The 21,845-nt window shown below is 38.6% G+C and overlaps 1 protein-coding gene and 1 non-coding gene across 12 annotated transcripts in view; both read left to right on the top strand.

The window, feature by feature from the left end:
- Window positions 1-258: 258 nt before the first annotated feature.
- On the top strand, window positions 259-331 carry TRNAE-CUC (transfer RNA glutamic acid (anticodon CUC)). The gene has a single exon. It is a non-coding gene; the product is annotated as a tRNA-Glu (tRNA).
- A 211-nt stretch (window positions 332-542) lies between these two features.
- LOC131241095 (negative regulator of systemic acquired resistance SNI1-like) overlaps window positions 543-21,845 on the top strand; it is a 31,348-nt gene continuing 10,045 nt past the window's right edge. For 3 of the 11 annotated variants that reach the window (XR_009168955.1, XR_009168954.1, XM_058239740.1), the window contains exons 1-12: window positions 543-808; window positions 907-973; window positions 11,433-11,526; window positions 12,056-12,139; window positions 12,311-12,400; window positions 14,393-14,464; window positions 14,879-14,960; window positions 15,062-15,111; window positions 15,324-15,518; window positions 15,604-15,674; window positions 15,779-15,857; window positions 18,453-18,518. Coding sequence is in view for 8 of the 11 variants with exons in the window: in XM_058239740.1 (XP_058095723.1) it covers window positions 694-808; window positions 907-973; window positions 11,433-11,526; window positions 12,056-12,139; window positions 12,311-12,400; window positions 14,393-14,464; window positions 14,879-14,960; window positions 15,062-15,111; window positions 15,324-15,518; window positions 15,604-15,674; window positions 15,779-15,857; window positions 18,453-18,518 (1,065 nt within the window). In the remaining 3 variants the exon portion in view is untranslated. The remainder of the gene's footprint in view (window positions 809-906; window positions 974-11,432; window positions 11,527-12,055; window positions 12,140-12,310; window positions 12,401-14,392; window positions 14,465-14,878; window positions 14,961-15,061; window positions 15,112-15,323; window positions 15,519-15,603; window positions 15,675-15,778; window positions 15,858-18,452; window positions 18,519-21,845) is intronic. The other 8 variants (XM_058239744.1, XM_058239738.1, XM_058239743.1 and 5 more) reach the window with 6 other exon arrangements.

The following is a 21,845-nucleotide window of genomic DNA, read 5'->3' as shown; positions in this document are numbered from 1 at the left end:
CCTCTACATTTGTCTATGGGGCCAAAAGTCTTACAGATCAACAACTCAGGTGAGCCACAGCAGGGAAAGCAATAAGGAGAGACCGTGGCTTTGTGTGTAGCCTTTATGATTTTGGCATGAATTTGATTCTTTGTATGGCGAATACAATGTGTCCCACCTGACGGATGGGGGTGATTTTACAATTATCATGCCCGGACCTACAGGACTTGAGGGAATTAAATAAGATATCTAATTTTGTATGTAATGCAAAAGCAACACTCCGTTGTAGTCTAGTTGGTCAGGATACTCGGCTCTCACCCGAGAGACCCGGGTTCAAGTCCCGGCAACGGAATTTTTTTTTAATTTTTTTTTTGGGATCTCACCAGTTTGGTACGATCCAGACCATTGGTCCATTGTCTACGGTCATGAATGGATCATGCTGCAAGTCTCCCTTCTCCTCCACAGATTTAACCACGCCTATTCAATTTGCTTAGCGGGTGGGCCATACTACGTTCGAAGGTTCACCACCATTCATTATTAAATGGTGTAAAACTAACATGGTAACTCATCATCCTTCGCAACGCGAGCGTTTTGGCGGGAGGAAAACCCGTCCTCGCTCCGTCTCTGCATCTGCAAAACTGATAAAAGCGAAATTAGGATTTTTTATTTTTTTTTCCTCCTTTTCTGCTCGTTATTGTATTGCAGGAGCTGAAAATGGAAGAAAGCTCTAGAAAAAGAAGCAGAAAAAGCAACAGAGGCTACGAAGAGAACACCATGGCCATCATCGACTCCTCTGGAGTGAGAGATGCTCGAGATGTCGAAGAAGACAGTACGTGTTTCTTCTTCCTCTACCTTCAATTCCCATTTCTTCTTCTTTCTCTCAGTCCTCATGTGCGTTTTCCTTTCTCTCTTTCATTTCAAAAACAGGACTTTCTTTCTTGGAAGCTGTTCGCTCCGGTTCAATCGTCTCCGAAAACGGGTCGTTTCCCACCAGGTATTTCAAAATCGATCCCTCTCTCTTTATTGCTTTTTTGTAGCCTTAGTTCTTGTATATGTTTAGGGAGAAATTACTGTCTCAAACCCTAGTTTTTCAGGTCAGAGACCGGCCTGTGTTACTTGATTTGACGAAAACACCCTTGCATATTACCATAACGCCCTTATTTCATGTACGGTTAAGAGGATGATGAGTGTTCTTTTTTCAACGTAAGTTGTTATGAACATGGCTTCATTATGCACTGTGAGCACTGAGAGTGAATGCGCACACTATCTCCTGCTAGAATAGTGACAAATATCATTCTCTGCAATTTGCTGGGAGGTTTTCAAAATATGAGCTTTCTCTGGAGTATTATTGTGAAAATCGTGTCAAAAAAAAATCTAAAATATTTATTGTAAATTACATTTTGAATTAATACTGTGATAATATCACAATAAAAACATGATATTTTGAAATATGCTGATATTCTGAAAATCCTGCGATAGTCTCATGATAATATAGTTCAGTGTATTCTTTGCAATATTGTTATCTTGAATTTTTCAAAATCTCAGTGATATTTGTCATGCTGCCTGCCAGTTGGCCAGAATCTTGATAGCATTTCAACACACGACTTCAAATGCCCATTTCGGGTTGCATGTTAAGGTTCTTGTTAAGAGCTTAATTTGAATAAAGGTTATATTTTATTGTTGTTAAAATAAATCTGTAGCAGTGGAGCAAGCATTGCAGCTACAAATTAATTTGAAAGATACTGTATTCATAGCCATCAGCTGCTTAAATAGAAGAGAGTACACGAATTACCAAAGCATGAAATAAGGGACGTTGCTCCTATAAACTGGGTAAACAAATAACAGACTCCTAAAGACTAGGACAAACAACGACTTATTCAAATTAAACTCTTAACACCCTCCCTTAAACTGAGTGTTCTATAGACAATTAGTTTACAAAAAAAAGGTACTTCAGGTACTTCACTGGCCCATCCCCTTTGGCAATTAGTCCCTCCCAGCTTTTGTGTCGCTGAGTATCCTTGTAGCTCCCTCCCTCAAATTGAATTCTCCATTGAACAAACACCAAGTGATATCTGCAGTTTCACAAATGTCTCCAACTTGAGGGGTTTGGTTAGAATATCTGCAACTTGATCCTCACTTTTGCAAAAGATCAGATCAATAGTTCCATCCTTTGTGAGATCACGTAGAAAATGATACCGCACATCAATATGTTTACTTCTTCCATGTAGGATAGGATTTTTTGAGAGTTTGATTGTTGAACTACTGTCACAGTAGACCGGAGTGGGGCCTTGTTGATGACAGTGTAATTCTCCAAGTAGTCTCCTCAACCAAATTGCTTGACATGCACATGACGTAGCAGCAACTAATTCAGCTTCGGTAGTGGACAAAGTAACAATTTGCTGCTTCTTTGATGACCAAGACACTGCACCTGATCCCATCATGAAGACATAACCTGAAGTACTCCTTCTATCATCTGGATCACCTGCATAATCACTATCAGTGAAGCTAAATAAATCAAGTTTTTCTCCCTTCCTGTAGAGTATGCCAAAATCAATCGTCCCATGCAAGTATCGGAAGATTCTTTTGGTAGCAAGGAGATGCAACACTATAGGATGTTCCATGTATCTACTGATGAGACTAACACTGTGCATTATGTCTGGCCTTGTTGTAGTCAAATACATAAGACTCCCCACGATTTGCTTGTATACTGTGCTGTTGACCTTCTTTCCTTCATGGTCTTTGAAAAGCTTCAGGCCAAGTTCAACTGGTGTACCAACTGAATTGCAATTTGCCATTTGAAACCTGTCCAAAATTTCTCGAACATATTTCTTCTGTGAAATAAAGATTCCAGCAGAGGTTTGTGCTACTTCAATGCCAAAGAAGTAGTGCATTAGTCCAAGATCAGTCATATCAAACTCAGTCATCATTAACTGTTTGAAATCATCAAACATAGAACTATCATGTCCAGTGTAAATTAAATCGTCCACGTATAAGCATACTATTAGAAACTCACCAGCAGATCTAGATTTAAGAAATAGAGTATGCTCATATGGGCACTGTTGAAAGCCTGTTTTTGAAAAATATGCAGCTATGCGACTATACCAAGCTCGTGGAGCTTGTTTTAGCCCATAAAGGGTTTTTCTTAACTTGTAGACCTTCTTCACATTTCCTTGCTGCACATACCCCGGAGGCTGATCAACATATACTCGTTCTTGTAAATCACCCTGTAGGAAAGCAGTTTGACATCTAACTGGAAGATGGGTCATGAGTTTTGTGCTGCTAATGCAAGTACCAACCGAATGGTATCATGCCTTGCAACTGGAGCAAAACTCTCCTTGTAGTCGGTACCAAATTCTTGCTTATAACCTTTAACAACTAGGCGAGTTTTGTACTTATCAACTTTTCCCTCCTCATTCAGCTTTGTTTTGTAGGCCCACTTAACACCAATCGATTTTTGCCCCTTAGGAAGATCTATAAATTCCCAAGTGTTGTTCTTCTCAATGGCTGCTGGTTCTTCATCCATAGCTTTCTGCCATTTTGGGTCTTTGATAGCATCTTGAAATGTAACAGGATCATAATCCGAAAATAGACCAAAATGTACAAGTGGATCATCTAAATGATCAAGTCCACTTACCTCATAATTTTGCATCCATGCTGGTCTTGTTAGGGTGCGTTGAGGTCGGGATGTAATAGAATGATCTTCAGATATTCCATCTGGTTGACTTGAAGAGCTAGAATGTAGTAGTTGCTGGTCACCAATAGTGGATTGTGGTGGTCTTTCTGCTTCCTCGTCATCAAAGCTCACAGGAATGTTCTGGTCTAGACCATTGAGGGCTGCTGTCCAAGTCTTCTCTTCATCAAAGATTACATTACGATTGATGACGATCTTCCTGGTAATGAGATTATACAACTTATAAGCCTTTGAATGTTCACTTACCCCGAGAAAAACACATTTTTCTCCTTTATCCTCAAGTTTCTTCCTCTGCTCGTCTGGAACATGTGCATATGCAATACACCCCTAAATCCGCAGGTGATCGACACTTGGTCTTGTGCCACTCCATGCTTCTTCAGGTGTCACATTTTGGACAGCGATAGTAGGACTTCTGTTTAAGAGATGAACACTTTACAAGACTGTCTCAGGCTAGAAACTTTTAGAAAGAGAACTTCTATGCAGTATACTTCGCACCATGTTTAGGACCGTCCGGTTCTTCCTCTCCGCAACTCCGTTTTGCTGTGAGGTGTAGGATGATGTAAGCTGTCTTTGGATTCCATGCGTCTCATAGAAATTTGCAAATTCCCGTGAGTTATATTCTCCACCACGATCTGTTCGAAGAGTTTTAATAGCCTGCCCAACTTCTTTTTCAACAAGGGCCTTGAAATTTTTGAAGACTGAGAGAGCTTCAGATTTTTCCTGCAAAAAATAGACCCATGTTTTTCGACTATAGTCATCAGTGAAGGTAATGAAATACCTTTTACCACTATTGGATGATGGATTTATAGGCCCACATATATCGGAATAGACCAGCGCCAACACCTTCGTGGCTCGCCTTGCTTGCCCTTTTGGAAAAGGAGCCCGATGTTGTTTGCCAACGACACATTCTTCACAAACTTGTACAGGATGATCAAGCTGTGGAAGGCCTATCACCATATTCTTTTGATGAAGCAACTTCAAACCAGAGAAGTTCAAATGCCCATAACGAAAATGCTACAGCCATGCTGAATTTTTTACCATAGCAGAAAGACATGGAAGAGTAACATCCTGGACGTATAAAGGAAACAACCGATTCACTGTCATATTAACTTGAGTAATCAGACCCTTCTTGGGATCTTGAACTCGACATGTTCCTCCCTTAATGATGACCTCGTATCCCTTGTCTTGAAGTTGACCCACACTCAACAATTTTCCTTTATTTATCTCTTAATTTGTTTATCGATTGGTATCGGAGCCGTAACCAAAAAAGTAGATAGTGTTTTTTAGAGCTGCAACTCTTATCTACTCCTCTTGATTTTCTGGGCCATAGCAATTACTTTCTCATAATGACATCTGAGACTTTTGTACAACCTGTTATACCCAAATTTGATGGTCACTATGATCATTGGAGCATGTTGATGGAAAATTTCTTGAGATCCAAGGAATATTGGCATCTCGTTGAAATTGGTATTTCAGAAGCAGACTCTATAAAGGTGAAGCGGACACATCTTCAAGCACTTCGTACGGAACTTGAGACTCTTCGAATGCAATCAACGGAATCAATCGAGAGTTACTTTTCCAGAACCATGTCAATCTCGAACAAGATGAGAATTAGCGAAGAAAAGCTGGAAGACATTACCATAATCGAGAAGATTCTTTGATCACTAACCTTGAAGTTCGAACATGTGGTCTGTTCAATAGAGGAATCAAAGGATCTTGAATCTCTTTCTATCGAAGAGTTGATGAGTTCGCTGAGGGTCCACGAGCAATGGATTAATCAGCATGTAGCAGTGGAGCAAGCATTGCAACTACAACAGTCATCCTCGAACCAATCTTTCACAAAAAGGGACAGCAGTCAAGGAAGAGGATGGGGAAGCGGAAGGCACAGCAGCAGTAGCAATGACAATCACGTTCTTGATCCCAAAGGCAAAGGTAGAGGGCGAAATAATCATCAAGGTAGAAACCCGGAATCAAAACCATTTGACAAGTCCAAAGTCAAATGCTACAAATGTAATAGGTATGATCTTTATCGCTCTGAATGCAAGACAAAATTGAATAAAGAAAAAGGAGAAAAATCTCATTTTGTAGAAAAGGAAGATGAGATTACTCTCTTTTTGGCTTGTAACATGGCTGAAGAGATCCATCAACAAATGTGGTACTTGGACACAGGTGCAAGTAATCATATGTGTGGAAACAAGTCTATATTCTCTGAATTAGATGAGTCCTACCGTACCTCTGTTAATTTTGGAGATGATTCCACTATCTCTGTTATGGGAAGGGCAACATTCAAATTCAGACCTCCACAAATTCTCAACAGACTATTTCAAATGTGTTTTATATCCCGAGTTTGAAAACTAATTTGTTGAGTGTGGGTCAGCTTTAAGACAAGGGATACGAGATCATCATTAAGGGAGGAATATGTCGAGTTCAAGATCCCAAGAATGGTCTGATTACTCAAGTTAATATGACAGCGAATCGGTTGTTTCCTTTATACGTCCAGGATGTTACTCTTCCATGTCTTTCTGCTATGGTAAAAAATCCAAAATGGCTGTGGCATTTTTGTTATGGGCATTTGAACTTCTCTGATTGGAAGTTGCTTCATCAAAAGAATATGTTGATAGGCCTTCCACAGCTTGATCATCCTGTACAAGTTTGTGAAGAATGTGTCGTTGGCAAACAACATTGGGCTCCTTTTCCAAAAGGGCAAGCAAGGCAAGCCACGAAGGTGTTGGCGCTGGTCTATTCCGATATGTGGGCCTATAAATCCATCATCCAATAGTGGTAAAAAGTATTTTATTATCCTCACTGATGACTATAGTCGAAAAACATGGGTCTATTTTTGCAGGAAAAATCTGAAGCTCTCTCAGTCAAGGTGTCCCGTATCGGTATCGGTTGGCGTAACGGTGCCCTCCGAAACCGATACGGATACGGGGGCGTAACGGCGATACGGGGGCGTAACTGCCCATAACGGCGCAAATTTTTTTTTTTTGCCAAAAAAATATGAAAAAATATGGATTAAATCCGGAATATTTTAAGCATTCCAAATATGCATTCATTTATAAATTGGAACATGTTTATGGTGGTGTAACGGTCCACTCTTTGGTGAGAAGTTGTATCGGACTGTCTAATTAATTTTTTAACCAGGTAACTTGAATTTAACTACAAAATTCATATATTTAATTTTTTAAATATGTAATTTATATACTTAACAACTTGATATCATTTCACCCAATAGTTCTTTAAAAAAATGAAATTAAATTCAGGTAGATGGCGTTGCCAATTTGGGGCTGACTTGGAGGACCAATCTATTCTCCAAATCAGCCTCAAATTCATGTCATTTATTGTCATTATCCCACTTATAAATTGGTGGACATTTATTGGATAGTGAATCATATAAAATAAAAAATAAATCAAAATGCCCTATTTTAAAAAATAAAAGTTCACAAATTAACAATTAAAACTATTTAAATAATTTGATTTTGGCATTGTGAGTTAGCAATTGCAGTCCATAATTTAATTGTCAAATTTTAAGTTAATATATGTCTTGTGTACAATTTTTTAAGGCTTGAATTAAGAGAGACTCGGATGTAAAGTGCAGCACACGTGTCAAAATTTTTTGGGCCTTACCCGTGATGAATGTGTTATATCCATATCGTCCATCCATTTTGCCAAATAATTTTAGGGCATGAGCCCAAAAATGAGGCACATCCAAAGCTCAGATGGATTGCACCATAAAAAACAACAATAATTAAACGATCACCGTTAAAAATTTATTGGGGGCTAGAAAAGTTTTAGATCAAGCTGACATGTGTGTATTCCCTTCATCCACGTCAATGTGACCCAAGTAACAAGTTAGATTGAAAATAAACATTACGGTGGACTTTAAGAAATTTTTAATGGTGAGCATTCTATAACCACTATTTCCTATGGTGTGGTCCACCTGAGATTTGGATATTACTAATTTTTTGAATCCTGACCTAAAATGACGTGGCAAAATGGATAGACGATATGGATAAAATATATACATCATAGTGGGGCCCACTCGAGTCCGATTGGATGGAAAATAAACGTTACCGTGCGCACTACGAATATATTAACCTGAAAATCATTATCTCTGTTGCTATTTCTAGTGTGGTCCAGATGATCTCTGGATATAATTCATTTTTTAGGTTGTGATCTAAAATGATCTTTGAAAATAGATGAACGGTGTAGATGTAATAAATACATCACTATGGGGCGATATAACTTTGATCTCCTTTGAACCGTTCGTACAACTCAGAGCTCGAGGAGTGTCAGCGATCGTCTTTGCGTGACACGTATCGCAGTCAGCTGCGGCAAATAAAAAAAAACAGGAGAGAGGGAAACGAAAAGAAAAAAAGAGGGAAAGAAAGAAAAGAAAAAAAAGAGGGAAAGGGGGAAAGAAGAGATTGAGAGAGAGAGAGAGAGAGTGAGAGAGGAAGAAGAAGAAGAAGAAGAGGAAGAAGCAGCGCAGGTCGCAGCTGCAGCCGCAGCCGGGCGCAGGCGCAGCCGCAGCTGCTCGAGGAGAAGAAGAAGAAGAAGAAGAAGAAGAAGAAAGAGAAGAAGAAGAAGAAGAAAAGAAAGGAAAAAAAGGTAAGTTTTTTTTTTTTGTTTTTTGTTTTTTTTTTTTTTTTTAAGGGCCTGTCACAGCCGTTACGGGTCCGTAATGGCCGTTATGGCCCATAACAGCCCTGTAACGGCCGTTACGGTCACAGAATTCTGTAACGGCCGTTTCGACCCCGTATCGCGTAACGGGTCCCTGCTCTCAGTCTTCAAAAATTTCAAGGCCCTTGTTGAAAAAGAAGTTGGGCAGGTTATTAAAACTCTTCGAACAGATCGTGGTGGGGAATATAACTCACAGGAATTTGCAAATTTCTGTGAGACGCTTGGAATCCAAAGATAGTTTACAACATCCTACACCCCACAGCAAAACGGGGTTGCGGAGAGGAAGAACCGTACGATCCTAAACATGGTGCGAAGTATGTTGCATAGAAGTTCTCTTCCTAAAAGTTTCTAGCCTGAGACAGTCTTGTGGAGTGTTCATCTCTTAAACAGAAGTCCTACTATCGCTGTCCACAATGTGACGCCTAAAGAAGCATGGAGTAGCATAAGACCAAGTGTCGATCACCTGCGGATTTGGGGGTGTATTGCATATGCACATGTTCCAGACGAGAAGAGGAAGAAACTTGATGATAAAGGAGAAAAATGTGTTTTTCTCGAGGTAAGTGAACATTCAAAGGCTTATAAGTTGTATAATCCCATCACCAGGAAGATCGTCATCAGTCGTGATGTAATCTTTGATGAAGAGAAGACTTGGACAACAACCCTCAATGGTCCAGACCAGAACATTCCTGTGAGCTTTGATGATGAGGAAGCAGAAAGACCACCACAATCCACTATTGGTGACCAACAACCACTACATTCCAGCCCTTCAAGTCAACCAGATGGAATATCTGAAGATCATTCTATTACATCCCGACCTCAACACACCCTAACAAGACCAGCATGGATACAAGATTATGAGGTAAGTGGACTTGATCATTTAGATGATCCACTTATGCATTTTGCTCTATTTTCAGATTGTGATCCTGTTACATTTGAAGATGCTGTCAAAGACCTAAAATAGCAGAAAGCTATGGATGAAGAACTAGCAGCCATTGAGAAGAACAACACCCAGGAATTGACAGATCTTCCTAAGGGGCAAAAATCGATTGGTGTTAAGTAGGTTTACAAAACAAAGCTGAATGAGGAAGGAAAAGTTGATAAGTACAAAGCTCGCCTAGTTGTTCAAGGTTATAAACAAGAATTTGGTATCGACTACAAGGAGGTTTTTGCTCCAGTTGCAAGGCATGATACCATTCGGTTGGTACTTGCATTGGCAGCACAAAACTCATGACCCATCTTCCAGTTAGATGTCAAATCTGCTTTCCTATAGGGTGATTTGCAAGAACGAGTATATGTTGATCAGCCTCCGGGGTATGTGCAGCAAGGAAATGTGAAGAAGGTGTACAAGTTAAGAAAAGCTCTTTATGGGCTAAAACAAGCTCCACGAGCTTGGTATAGTCGCATAGCTGCATATTTTTCAAAAACAAGCTTTCAACGGTGCTCATATGAGCATACTTTATTTCTTAAATCTAGATCTGCTGATGAGTTTCTAATAGTATGCTTATACGTGGACGATTTAATTTACACTGGAAATGATAGTTCCATGTTTGATGATTTCAAACAGTCAATGATGACTGAGTTTGATATGACTGATCTTGGACTAATGCACTACTTCCTTGGCATTGAAGTAACACAAACCTCTGCTGGAATCTTTATTTCACAGAAGAAATATGTTCGAGAAATTTTGGACAGGTTTCAAATAGCGAATTGCAATTCAGTTGGTACACCAGTTGAACTTGGCCTGAAGCTTTTCAAAGACCATGAAGGAAAGAAGGTCAATAGTATATAAGCAAATCGTGGGGAGTCTTATGTATTTGACTACAACAAGGCCAGACATAATGCACGCTGTTAGTCTCATCAGTACATACGTGGAACATCCTATAGTGTTGCATCTCCTTGCTGCCAAAAGAATCTTCCGATACTTGCATGGGACGATTGATTTTGGCATACTCTACAGGAAGGGAAAAAAACCTGATTTATTTGGCTTCACTGATAGTGATTATACATGTGATCCAGATGATAGAAGAAGTACTTCAGGTTATGTCTTCATGATGGGATTAGGTGCAGTGTCTTGGTCATCAAAGAAGCAGCAAATTGTTACTTTGTCCACTACCGAAGCTGAATTCGTTGCTGCTGCGTCATGTGCATATCAAGCAATCTGGTTGAGGAGACTACTTAAAGAATTATACTATCAATGGAACGGTTGATCTGATCTTTTGCAAAAGTGAGGATCCAGTTGTAGATATTCTAACCAAACCCCTCAAGTTGGAGACATTCGTGAAACTACAGAGATTACTTGGTGTTTGTTCAATGGAGAATTCAGTTTGAGGGAGGGAGCTGCAAGGATACTTAGCGACACACAAGCTGGGAGGGACTAATTGCCAGAGGGGATGGGCTGGTGAAGTACCTTTTTTTTTTTTTTTTTTGTAAACTAATTGTCTATAGAGCACTTAGTTTAAGGGAGGGTGTTAAGAGTTTAATTTGAATAAGTCGTTGTTTGTCCTAGTCTTTAGGAGTCTATTAGTTGTTTACCCAGTTTATAGGAGCAACGTCCCTTATTTCATGCTTTGGTAATTTATGTATTCTCTTCTATTTACGCAGCTAATGGCTATGAATATAGTATCTTTCAATTTTCCTTATCTCTTAATTTGTTTATCAGTTCTACTGTGATTGGGCATCGGGATATACATGCACACGGACTCTTTGCAGACACTTCGGCGCACCCAATCTTTTCCCAGTTGTGGTTCAGAAAATTGGGTTCAAGCGGGAACTCTCTACTTTGGCTGGTGGTGGGATGAGCTGCTCAATCAGGCTTCTAGGCCTGGACCACCAAATAAATAGTGGCCCTCTATCCGGTTTGACAACTTCTTTATTGAGGCCCACCTGAAGCTTGAGTCCAGGCTTTTTGATGACTGTCATGGATGGGTGTAAATTTTAGGCCCTACAAGTAAATGTGCTGACCCATCCGGCCCATCTCTGAATGTATATCTTGCATTTGGATTTTTTTGATTGCATTTCAACTTAGTTGGTTTAAAGTTCTCCCTATTCTAATTCTATTAATGTGAAAATGGCGGCAAAGGAAAATGTACGAGGCAATTTTCCAAATGCTCAAGGATGAGAAGTCTTTAGAACTCATGATGGAAAGTTATCAGCTCTTACATCAATTGGACAAGGTAATTAGTCACCCACTTCTTTATGGATTTTGATGATTAGCATGATACAATGCTCGGCTGGAGAGTTTTGAGTTATGCTTGGGTTATCAGTTGGTACAAGTGGGGACCATAGTTCAGCGGTCCAAAATGTTGATATCATGACCACCACTTGGGTGGCCATGGACCAAAAATAACCCAGATTGGAAATTCCTGACTCTTGAATTGGTGGCCAGCAAATAGAATGTTAAGAAAGATACTGCAAAAATGGTCCACATTCGACCAAATAAAGGCTGAAGATTTGATGATTGTGGAGTATTTTTGGTGTATGGCCCATGCATGTTGGGTCTCATTTTTTTTGACAGTTTGCATCTTGTAGACAATTAGCAATACTTGTTCAAGTCAAGATGCGAAGGTACTGTATGAGCTTCCAGCTTGAGCATTGTGTTATGTATAGAATACCCCTTTAATAATCAAATAATTGGAGACTACCATGAATCACTTTATTCATACTCATATGCTCATATATCTTTTTTCTTTTTTATTAATGAAGCGGTTTCCTCGAGTTTATTCATCCCATGAGGACGAGTCCGGATCATCTGATTGTACATCAGTTGAGCTTGTCGTGGTTGAAGAGGTAGTATAATATTTGATCCATCCCTTTGGCTGTTGTTCTTCATATGTAAATGTATTATGTAGATAGTGTGTTCCATTTCCAACTACAGCGTGGAATTTTATTTTCCTGCATATTTGCTTTTGTGGATGTGGCAGTCAAGATTACTACTTATGTTCTGCTTTTTGTTTGCAGGCTTGGTCACCATTTGTTGTTGGCTTGGAAAATGCTTATTCTGACAAGGGTGCAGCTTCCAGAAATTCCCATGATCCAGTTGACTCCGATGTGAGTTGAATTCCCATTTGAATTGCCATCTATGTTTTCCTGTTTAGCAATAATTAAGAAAGAGAAAGGATCCATGCTGTCAGTTATATCTAAATTATTTATCAAGCATTTGATCTTTGGACATGTGTTACACATGTATGAGATGAAGACCAATTTTTTAGGCCCTACAGTGGATGGGGTGTACCCTGAAAATCACACCGGTCAATTTATCGTAGCTGCTGATTGGTGAACACTTGAGGTTACAAATGACCAGTTAGAAAAAGTCCCAACCAACCCATGGGAAAGATCCTCCAGCCAGAGGCTACAATCATTTTACAGGTGTAGGTTTTGGAGTGTCGCCTACCCATATTTAATGTTTATATTCTTGAAATCGGATAGTTGCTTCAGTGTTTAAAACTCCATTTATTCCAGAAGATAGGGAAAAAAGAAGAAAACTTGTTTCTTTGGGATATCCAAATTATCCACATTTTCTTTTCCAGAAAAAAAAAACCCAAGTTCTATTCAAATAAGTTTTGAGGGAGATTAAAAAAAAAAATTAAAATTGAGATTAGGGTTGCCATCTATAGATAAAACTGTGGTGGAATATTTTAGTAGAGATGGAATCGATTTATATAGGGATTACTTGAAAAGGAAGGATTTGAGAGAGACAAAGATATATATTCACTCATTAGTTTATTATCTATATGCATTATTACTCATGCATATAAGAATTCTAATCATTTTAATTAAAGCTTTCTGTTTAATCTTATCTACATGTAACACATGTATGTGCATATATAGCTGCTTTTTCTCGCTCTTGGGGTCGAAGCCATATTAAACCTGAACTTTTCATTCTCTTAATTTTTGGCATTTCCATTTCTTTGACTGAATTTTGATGATCTTTTTAATGATTGAGAATGAATTAAACTCGAAGTTTCCATACCCTTTTTGCCGTATGGTGTTTTGCCAACTACTGGACCACCCACGGTAGGGCCCACCAGATGAAAGGTCTAGATCTCATGCATGTTTGCTATGTATATGGGGAATAAGTGGTTGTTGACTAACTTATATTATTACGTAGCACCTGACCTAATCCTTTACCAACAAAAACATGGCACATGTATTTGTTTCTTATAGAATGATATGAGCATGATCTTATTAGACATAATAGATGAGTGAAGGAGTCAGCATCCACAAAGGATTGAAAAATAAAACAGCCAAGGAGTCAACAAAAGGAAGGAGAGTTCAATTGTGGAAGATGTAACCTCTCTCTCTCTACCTCTCAAATGACATTTTTTAAAACCCACTCTCTTTTTAGTAGTTTGTTATAGTAGTGTTGCTGTCATTTGAAATATGAGAAAGCTTGGAACATGACACCGCACTAATAATTTCCAACAATTTGACGCAGGCATAACTCATCTCCGACTGTAACTTTAACAGGGCTTGTCTCACCTATGGGCATTTCCCTTATTTTGTACAAAGAAGTGGGTCATCTGGTATTATTATTTGTTGGGAAACAAAGAATTTCTCGAGCCCTGATTATCCGTGAGAGTTACAGTTATAGTCTGTTGGTGTGTTAAGAATTATCAGTATGAACAACATAAACGGTTCTCTGCCAGCCCATCCTGAAAGGCGAAATGCCATTCTTTAGAAAGGGAAATAGCAGAGGATTGAGTTATTGAAGAAGACTAATCATATGTTGCTATTTACATATTTGCTCACTTGAATCCTGTGCTGTGGAAGGCACCTGTTGTTTTAGTTCCACACACATATTGCTACATATACTCGTATGTGTATATGTGCTATTCTGGAAATGCATCATGTCATTTAACAATAAGCAATGTTCTACCCAGGCCATGTTATTTGAGATTTTTCAGTTGTCCTCTTTACTGATGTGTATATCTATCATTGTATGTTATTTCTTGTTTCATGTTCAGATTATTTGCCCCCAGCATTATATGTGGTTAGTTGTGTCATTGGAGTCTCATTTAATTGTGATCATTCATTCTCCAGAGATTTTTTCTCCTAATACACGACCTTGCTCAAGCAGTTAGTGAAATGGATTCCAAATTGCCGGGGAGAAAGGTTGGTACATTTATTTATTTTACATTTACTCAGTTGCATCGAATTTGGTTCAGTAAGTTATTGACTAGGGAAAGGTAGTCTGTGGTAACTAGGAAGTGATAAGGCCAATCATGACAGTCTTGAATGTTACAAGTTGATTATGTATGAGTGTTACTTCATTGAATGTCAGCTGTATTATGCTTTACTATTACCGGTTTAGTTTCAGGCTTCACTGATCTATAGTATTGGGGCTTCTTCACTGGATACGTTTTATAGTTTTGGACCAGCTGTTGACATATCTATCAAATGCAATGCTTTGAGAAAATATATATGAAGGAATATTCTACTCATGCTAGGGCATTGACATGAATGCAGGAGCTTCATATTATTTCAGTTCGCTGAACACTGGTGTCTTCTTTCATGTTCTTGTTGCAGGCCCTGAGGGACATGTTGTTGTTTCAGTATCTTGTCAGCGTTCTCGAAGGAGATTTCTTACCTCGCAGCACTGTATACAAAGGTAAACTGTGTGTTGCTGTTATCAAATCTTATAAGCATTTTATTTCCTTGGGGTTAACCTTTGGTTGTTGCTCTGATTAATTGATCCTTGTTGCATTGCAGAAACCATGAACTGGGCTCTCTTAAGGGAGTCCTTGCTCCACATTCTTCTGGTATAATCCTCAGTATCTATTGCCATAAACAAGTGATGAAGTGTATTCGTTGGTCATTATATGGATTGAATTTATGTGGTGCTACAAACCATGGATCTTCTATCATCTATTCTTACCTGAAATTTTAGTTCTTTCCTGGCCTTTCCAATAGTCACTCTTTTGTAATAACTTATGAAGAGAAGGTAAAATTTTCAGAGTAAACATGCTTGCAGGGCTCACGAAACTTCAAAAGCTTAATCAAAGAATGCATACCCATTATATTGAAAAGATCCCATCATCATGTTGATATCAGTCCTCATGAACTAAAAAATGAAGAAACGGTCCATGATTGTGATGTTGCTCTGGCCATTTCTGTGATGGAACAAGAAAAGCGAACACACATCTCTATGCACAAATTTTTTACTCTTGTAAGATCCATCTGACTGTCCTTATTCCAGAAATGCTTGGGAATAAATCAACCAAGGATATTAACTTTGTTTTGGTTCCAAAAAGATTATGGAGCTTGATGTAATAAAGAAGGAAGCAGACTCTCTAGGTTGTACTTCTAGAGCCAGTGGTTTGAGGTAGTTTGCTTTCTTCTTCTTTTTTTTTTTCCTATTCATTGGAAGTTCGTTTTTGTGCATTATAATCTTCTAATTGTTGGAGTATTCATTTATTGTATTGCTAGTCGATGCAGAACCCCTCTGTTGGAGGTCATTCTAGGTGAACTCACTTATGATAAAGATCTTCTTTCCCCCTTTCTTGAGGTAAGCATTGTTAGAATGGAGGTTGTTTCAACAAGCTAATCTTAATGGCATTTTTAGCATTGCTGGACTTTCTGTACTTTCCCCCTTTCTTGTGTACTATGTTGTGCTCTAATGCATTATATATATATATATATATATATATAGAGAGAGAGAGAGAGAGAGAGAGAGAGAGAGAGAGAGATTGATGTTGTTACGGCTGTCTCAAAATTTCTTCAATCACTTTTCTTTGGAACTCATGGTTTCTCCTTTAGAAAACCAGCCTGCCAACTTCTTGCTTTTACCCATCCTCGTTGTATTATTGTCATTAATTTCATCCTTGTTGCCCTAGTTTGTTGTTAAGAACAATTGTTTGAATGCCATATTCCTTTATAATTGATGTTGCGCTGACCTGTACATGTCTGTGCAAAAACCAATCTTGCAGGGTATGGGAAACTCCATAAATTTAAAACCAGCCGTAGTAGCCTCCTTTTCCTTTTGCTGAACCTCTCTTTTCTCCTCTTATTTACTAAATATACTATTAACTTCCTTTTTCTTAAAATTGCCTTAGTTTTGAAATTGCATGCCAAGTGGCTGATGAACTGCAACACAGTTCTCTTTGGCCTTGCTATGTTTTCCTCTGTTGGACATAATGGTTGCGGAAGAGACTAAAAAATACCTGCATTAGTTTGTTTTTGGTCTGAAATCAAAACCCCTCTAATTGACCTTAGGTTCTCCATATTCTGTTGATCCTAATGAAAACACTGATTCATGTTCGGGCTCCATAGGCTTTTGCAAATCTAAATCCTTGCCCCTTGGGGCAAGATCTCCTTGAGAAAAAAACAAGAGTGTTTTTAGATTTCTGAGTGGCTTCAGGAGAGTTTGCTATGTCAACACTTTTAGAGCCATTCTAAGGGTGACTAATAGGTTGTAACAGGAAGATCAGGATAATAGTGCATCTCTCAGATGACTAACCATTGGGAAACATGCTGCAGTGATGCTAGTTTGTTGGGAATCCTTTTTTTTTTTTGGGGTTTTAAACGGTCTGTTTTCTTGCCAGTTATCACTGGTAAGGATCATCTCAACCATGCAGTTTTCTCAATGTCCCATCTGGGGCCCAACCGACAAAGTATGTGGTTTTATTCATCTTCCATGGACCACGCGTATGTTGGAGATTTGAGTGGGACATAGTTTCAACTTTCAACTGAAGTTGTGAAAGACCAAAGGTCTTTCTGTCAAAAAAATGGTATGGAGATTTGGGAAAGTTTATTAGGAAGAAAAATATTTTAGGACTCCATGTATGGTAGATTCATAGGTTGAATCTAGTTGTTTTCTCTTTAATTCCTAGGGAGGGTAATTCAGACACCATCTTGTTGGCTTAGGAAGGGTACCCTTTTCTTCCAGCAACAACGTCCCTCACCCATATGATTCGTTTTTCTTTGCTCTAAAAACTTCCATTATCATAAAAAAATAATAATAATAAATTTAAATGATAGATTTAATGATATTTTAGTTAGTCTATGAATGGAGGAAGTTTTAAGTAGTTTCAGCAATCCAAGCACTTACAATAGATAAGGAGTTAATTGATATATTAGAGGGGGTGGAGGACCTGTGTACCCCCATTTATTTAATATTGGCATATTGATTTTGGCAAGCTGTGGTTCTAGCTGCCCAAAGCTTTTATTTTATGTGTAGTTGTCGACACATGAAAAAGGCAATGCGTCCCACAAGAGCATGTCTCGCAACCTCAAAACCAAGTAACATCGTACCAACTTCATGGAAGGGTCCCGCTTAGCTAATTCATTCATTTAGCAAGTCCAGCTTCTACAGTCTGTGCCAGGTTGACAACTGTTGGTGCAAGACCCTTTCACTACGAGCATGGGGCAACTGGTCAGCTAGTGCTGATGCTCCTTTGCCCAAACCCCCTTGGTTCGGCGGAACTTTTATCCTAGATCGCATATGCCAAAAAAAAGGGCATATGCGATCTCACATGACAACAATGAATGTTAATCATGTCGTTGGAAAAATCTCGTTTTGATTTCTTCATGGAGAGCTGCATGTCATCATGCACTATTCTTAGTGTGCACATTTACATTGTCTACGCTAAGCGAGAGGTTAACCAAGCCTTTATGTGATAATTGGTAAGACTTGTATTAACTGAACCAAGAATGGTGTGTATACATCACCATAAAAAATGCATGATACAATCATTTCCATACATCCATTCAAATCAGATAATCACCTATAAAATCTAATGGAGATTTTTTTTTTTTAATATGCATTGCATCCAACAGGTTTGATAGGCCAGTCCGCACATAATCTAACAGCTTCTACTACTTGATAAATGTCCAGTCCTTAGCTGAGTTCATGATCTGTGTTCTTATGTGGCAGTCTAAGTAGAATTTATTGAATCAAGTTAAATCATTGTATCTGCATGAGTTGCTCTATTCCTTTTGGCCAATGCTTACATCTTGTCTTAGTATTGTTGACGGGTATCTTAAACTCAAGTAGATCTAATTTTATCACTTCTGCTTAGATAAATGTTAGTGTTAGGATTTTGATTGCTTGTTTAATAACACTCTTTTCACATGCATTTTTTATGTATGGTGTGTTTTGCAGGGATTTTCTGAACCCAAGTGGAAGTTGGAATTAGTTCTGGGTTACTTTTCAAAATATTACACAAAGGTATTCCACCTCTTCAATGTTTCCAATGAATCTTTTGTCAAATTGAGTTAGTTTTTGCATTTGGATCTTTAAGAGTTTTGATTTCTTTGGTCTAAACGCATATATAGGCACAGTGATCATGAAACAACTGACGAGTCCAATGTCAGATGAGTCTCGAGCTCTGTACTTGATTGTTGGAAGATTATTTAAGCACTATTGACAAAACTTCATTGCATTTTGTTTTGTGTTCAGAGTATCAATATCACTACAAATTTCGCTGGTTGGGGATACAAAAACAATATTGATATCACCAATAACGGAAATATGGGGAAATATTAGGGCCTGTTTGGATTCATGAAAAGCATGAGAAAGTAAATAGTGTTTCTTAGGAAAACTTATTTCCAAGAAACTGCGGGAAAAGAAATATTGTTTCCCTCGCTTGTTTTTCAACAAGATTTTTATAGAAATTTAGGATCTAATTTCAATTTCGTTGTTTGGCAAAACAAAAAATTTTCTTGGAAAATTTTTTAGGTAGTCACTAACATGTGCCAGATTAGCACATGTGGCATACATGGCATATGTGGGTACTTGAAGCTGAATTGTGGCATGCGTGGTATATGTGATGTGAGCTATGACAACTTCTCTGCACATTAGCATCATTGGCACGTCGCTTATTTGGAGGATTGAAGATGAACAATGTCACTAGTGGCACATTGGTGCATGTGGGGTGCTTTGCACATGTGGGGCACGAGTAGGATGAATTATGTTACACGTGGCACAATAGCACATGTGGGGTGCAGGAGAAGATGGATGGTGACACATGTGGCACATTGGCACATTAGCACATTGGATGCTCTTTACACATGGGGCACAATATAAGATGGATGGTGGCACATGTGGCATAATGGCACGTATGGGGCATCGCTGAAGATGGACAATGTCTCATTTGGCACAATGTGGCCTAATGTGGCACATGTAAGGCGATTGAACATGGATGGTGGCATATTTGGGCTTCAATCCCCTGAGAAACCCATTTTCCTTCCACTGTGGGAAAATGCATTTCTTAGGGGTGAAGGTAGGAAAATAAATTTATTTATTTTCTAGCAAAGATAGAAAGTGGGAAATACTGCTTCCCACAATTTCCCATAAAGAAAGGCTTAACAAACAACGGAAAGTGAGTTTGATTTGAAACACTATTTCCTTTCCATTGCTTTGCATGAATCCAAACAAGCCCTTAGAGAAATTTGGGGGAAATAGTGGAATTTTTCAGTAAAACAAAAAGAGATGATAAAATACACACATTGACATATTTGGAAATAAAAAATTATAAAAAGAATGTATAAATAATAAGTTACCATTTAACGGAGTCCTAAAGGCATGTGTTGTCCTAGGAAATCAGCCCAACCATCCCATCTACCCATCCATCCTTCTATCTAAACATCCATCGATATTTCTCTAAGAAATCGTTAACAACTGGAAACGAAACGAAAGATTGTGGTCTCGATATTGCCAATGTTTCAATAATGATAATCTCACAATATTATCGATATTATCGACAACAATTTGAATACTGCATACAACCATGGCCCATAAAAATTTGAAATGGAATTTTTTAATAAATAAAATTTTCGCAATATTGATACATTTGCGATATTATTGAAATATCATGATACACTGGCAATACATGCAGCACCTGGAGTTTACATAGTTGACAATATTGGCAATATCTATACATTGGCGATACAAGCGACACCTAGAATTTACATGGTCGAAAATATTAGTGATACATTAGTGACACTTAGCAATACACCTCCAATGCCTAGATTCTGATACTGCCAGTGTTATTGGTATTGCTACTAGCCTTATCGGTATCGCCGAGCTAGAGATATGGATAATGTCGGGGATATTTCGATAATATTGGGGATACTCTGAAAAATGGTTGTGTTTCCTTCGTTGTTGTCAATAACAATAGCTTCCCCTATTCATGTTTATTTTATCTAGCATTTTGTTGTCAAGTTTGTGGTATTTTGTGATTTCGGTTTTCACCGTATTAGTTACACCAAGAGAAATTGTTCCCATGATACTTAGATGAACTAATCTAGAAGCAATATGATTCACCTTATTTTTGGCTCGTTAGGTATTTGATTAGATTTTGGTCTCATTGACTTTTATCTCATGCTACAACCATTCAACACAAATGTCTAATGTTCGATAGGTTTTGATATTATTAGCTCCATTATAAGCGATGTGCACCCAAATAGGACTTTTTGAGAGGCTTTCATTAATTTGGGAACAAAATACATTCCAGCCTGTGATCTGGCACAGGCTTTTATGTACAGTCCCTGGGGAAAAAAACCTTTAATTGAAATGTAAAAAAGCAAAGAAAACTAATATGTTACATGGTACAGAATAGTGTAATGTAAATGATGCATAAAGTCTTAATCTATGGTCCTTCATCTTAAGCGTGTCTAGATCATTGATCAAGCTGAGGTACTAGTGATAGCCTTTTGTGTTTAGGTATCTCGTAAAGCTAGTTTGGGGTTGTGATACTAGTAAATGATGCATATCACGTATCTTGAGAAGTGTCAACTTCAGATAGCCATGTAGCCTTGTGGCGTCCACAAGCATGAATCATTCCAGCTTGTCAAGGGTCTCACATGCCGGGGATGATAAAGAAGTACATCAAAACTGTATATAAAGGAGGGAATGTGTCCTGAAAAGGTGGAGTGCAAACCATCATGCCTTAGCATATGGGGTACAATAGAGACTGGCCTTGGCTAACTCAGAGAGTGTGTGACCCAAGGTGTGCATCCCAGAGCAAAGCGGTGCACATCCTGCAATGCCTTGGCATCAGGGTCAATCCAAGATTGGCTTAAGCTAGCTCAGAGGATGGGCATGAAGCCTACTACTGGACTACACATTCAGGGGCATGGGGCCTCTCTAAAGGAGTCAGGAAGGGTACGCAACCTCTTTGGAGATAGCCTAATTAGGAGCACTGGACTATCCTCAAGGACCTCAGAGAAGGTGTGGGACCTCTCAGGTATATTCAGATAGATGCGTGAGGCTCCTACTAAGAAGTGGTTGAGTCCTTGGACTCTCCCATGCTTGCCTTGTCTTAATTGCACATGGCGAGGAGAATTAGGAATTCTTGAACTACGAACAACGATTCCTTAAGAGAATCGAATGTGTCTCAAATGAGGACCCAACTTTGGGGGTAGATTTCCCTCCAAAAGTTTGTTGTTTCCCACCCAAGAAGCTGTTAGGTAGTTATTTACTGCTCAAATGATGTTTTTGACTACACATCCTGAGCCGATTGGAGTTATAAATTCCTGTCATTCCAAAGGTTGA

Source organism: Magnolia sinica, chromosome 3 (assembly GCF_029962835.1).
Source record: "Magnolia sinica isolate HGM2019 chromosome 3, MsV1, whole genome shotgun sequence".
NCBI classification, from domain to species: Eukaryota; Viridiplantae; Streptophyta; class Magnoliopsida; order Magnoliales; family Magnoliaceae; genus Magnolia; species Magnolia sinica.
This window is presented reverse-complemented; position numbering and strand designations above follow the sequence as displayed.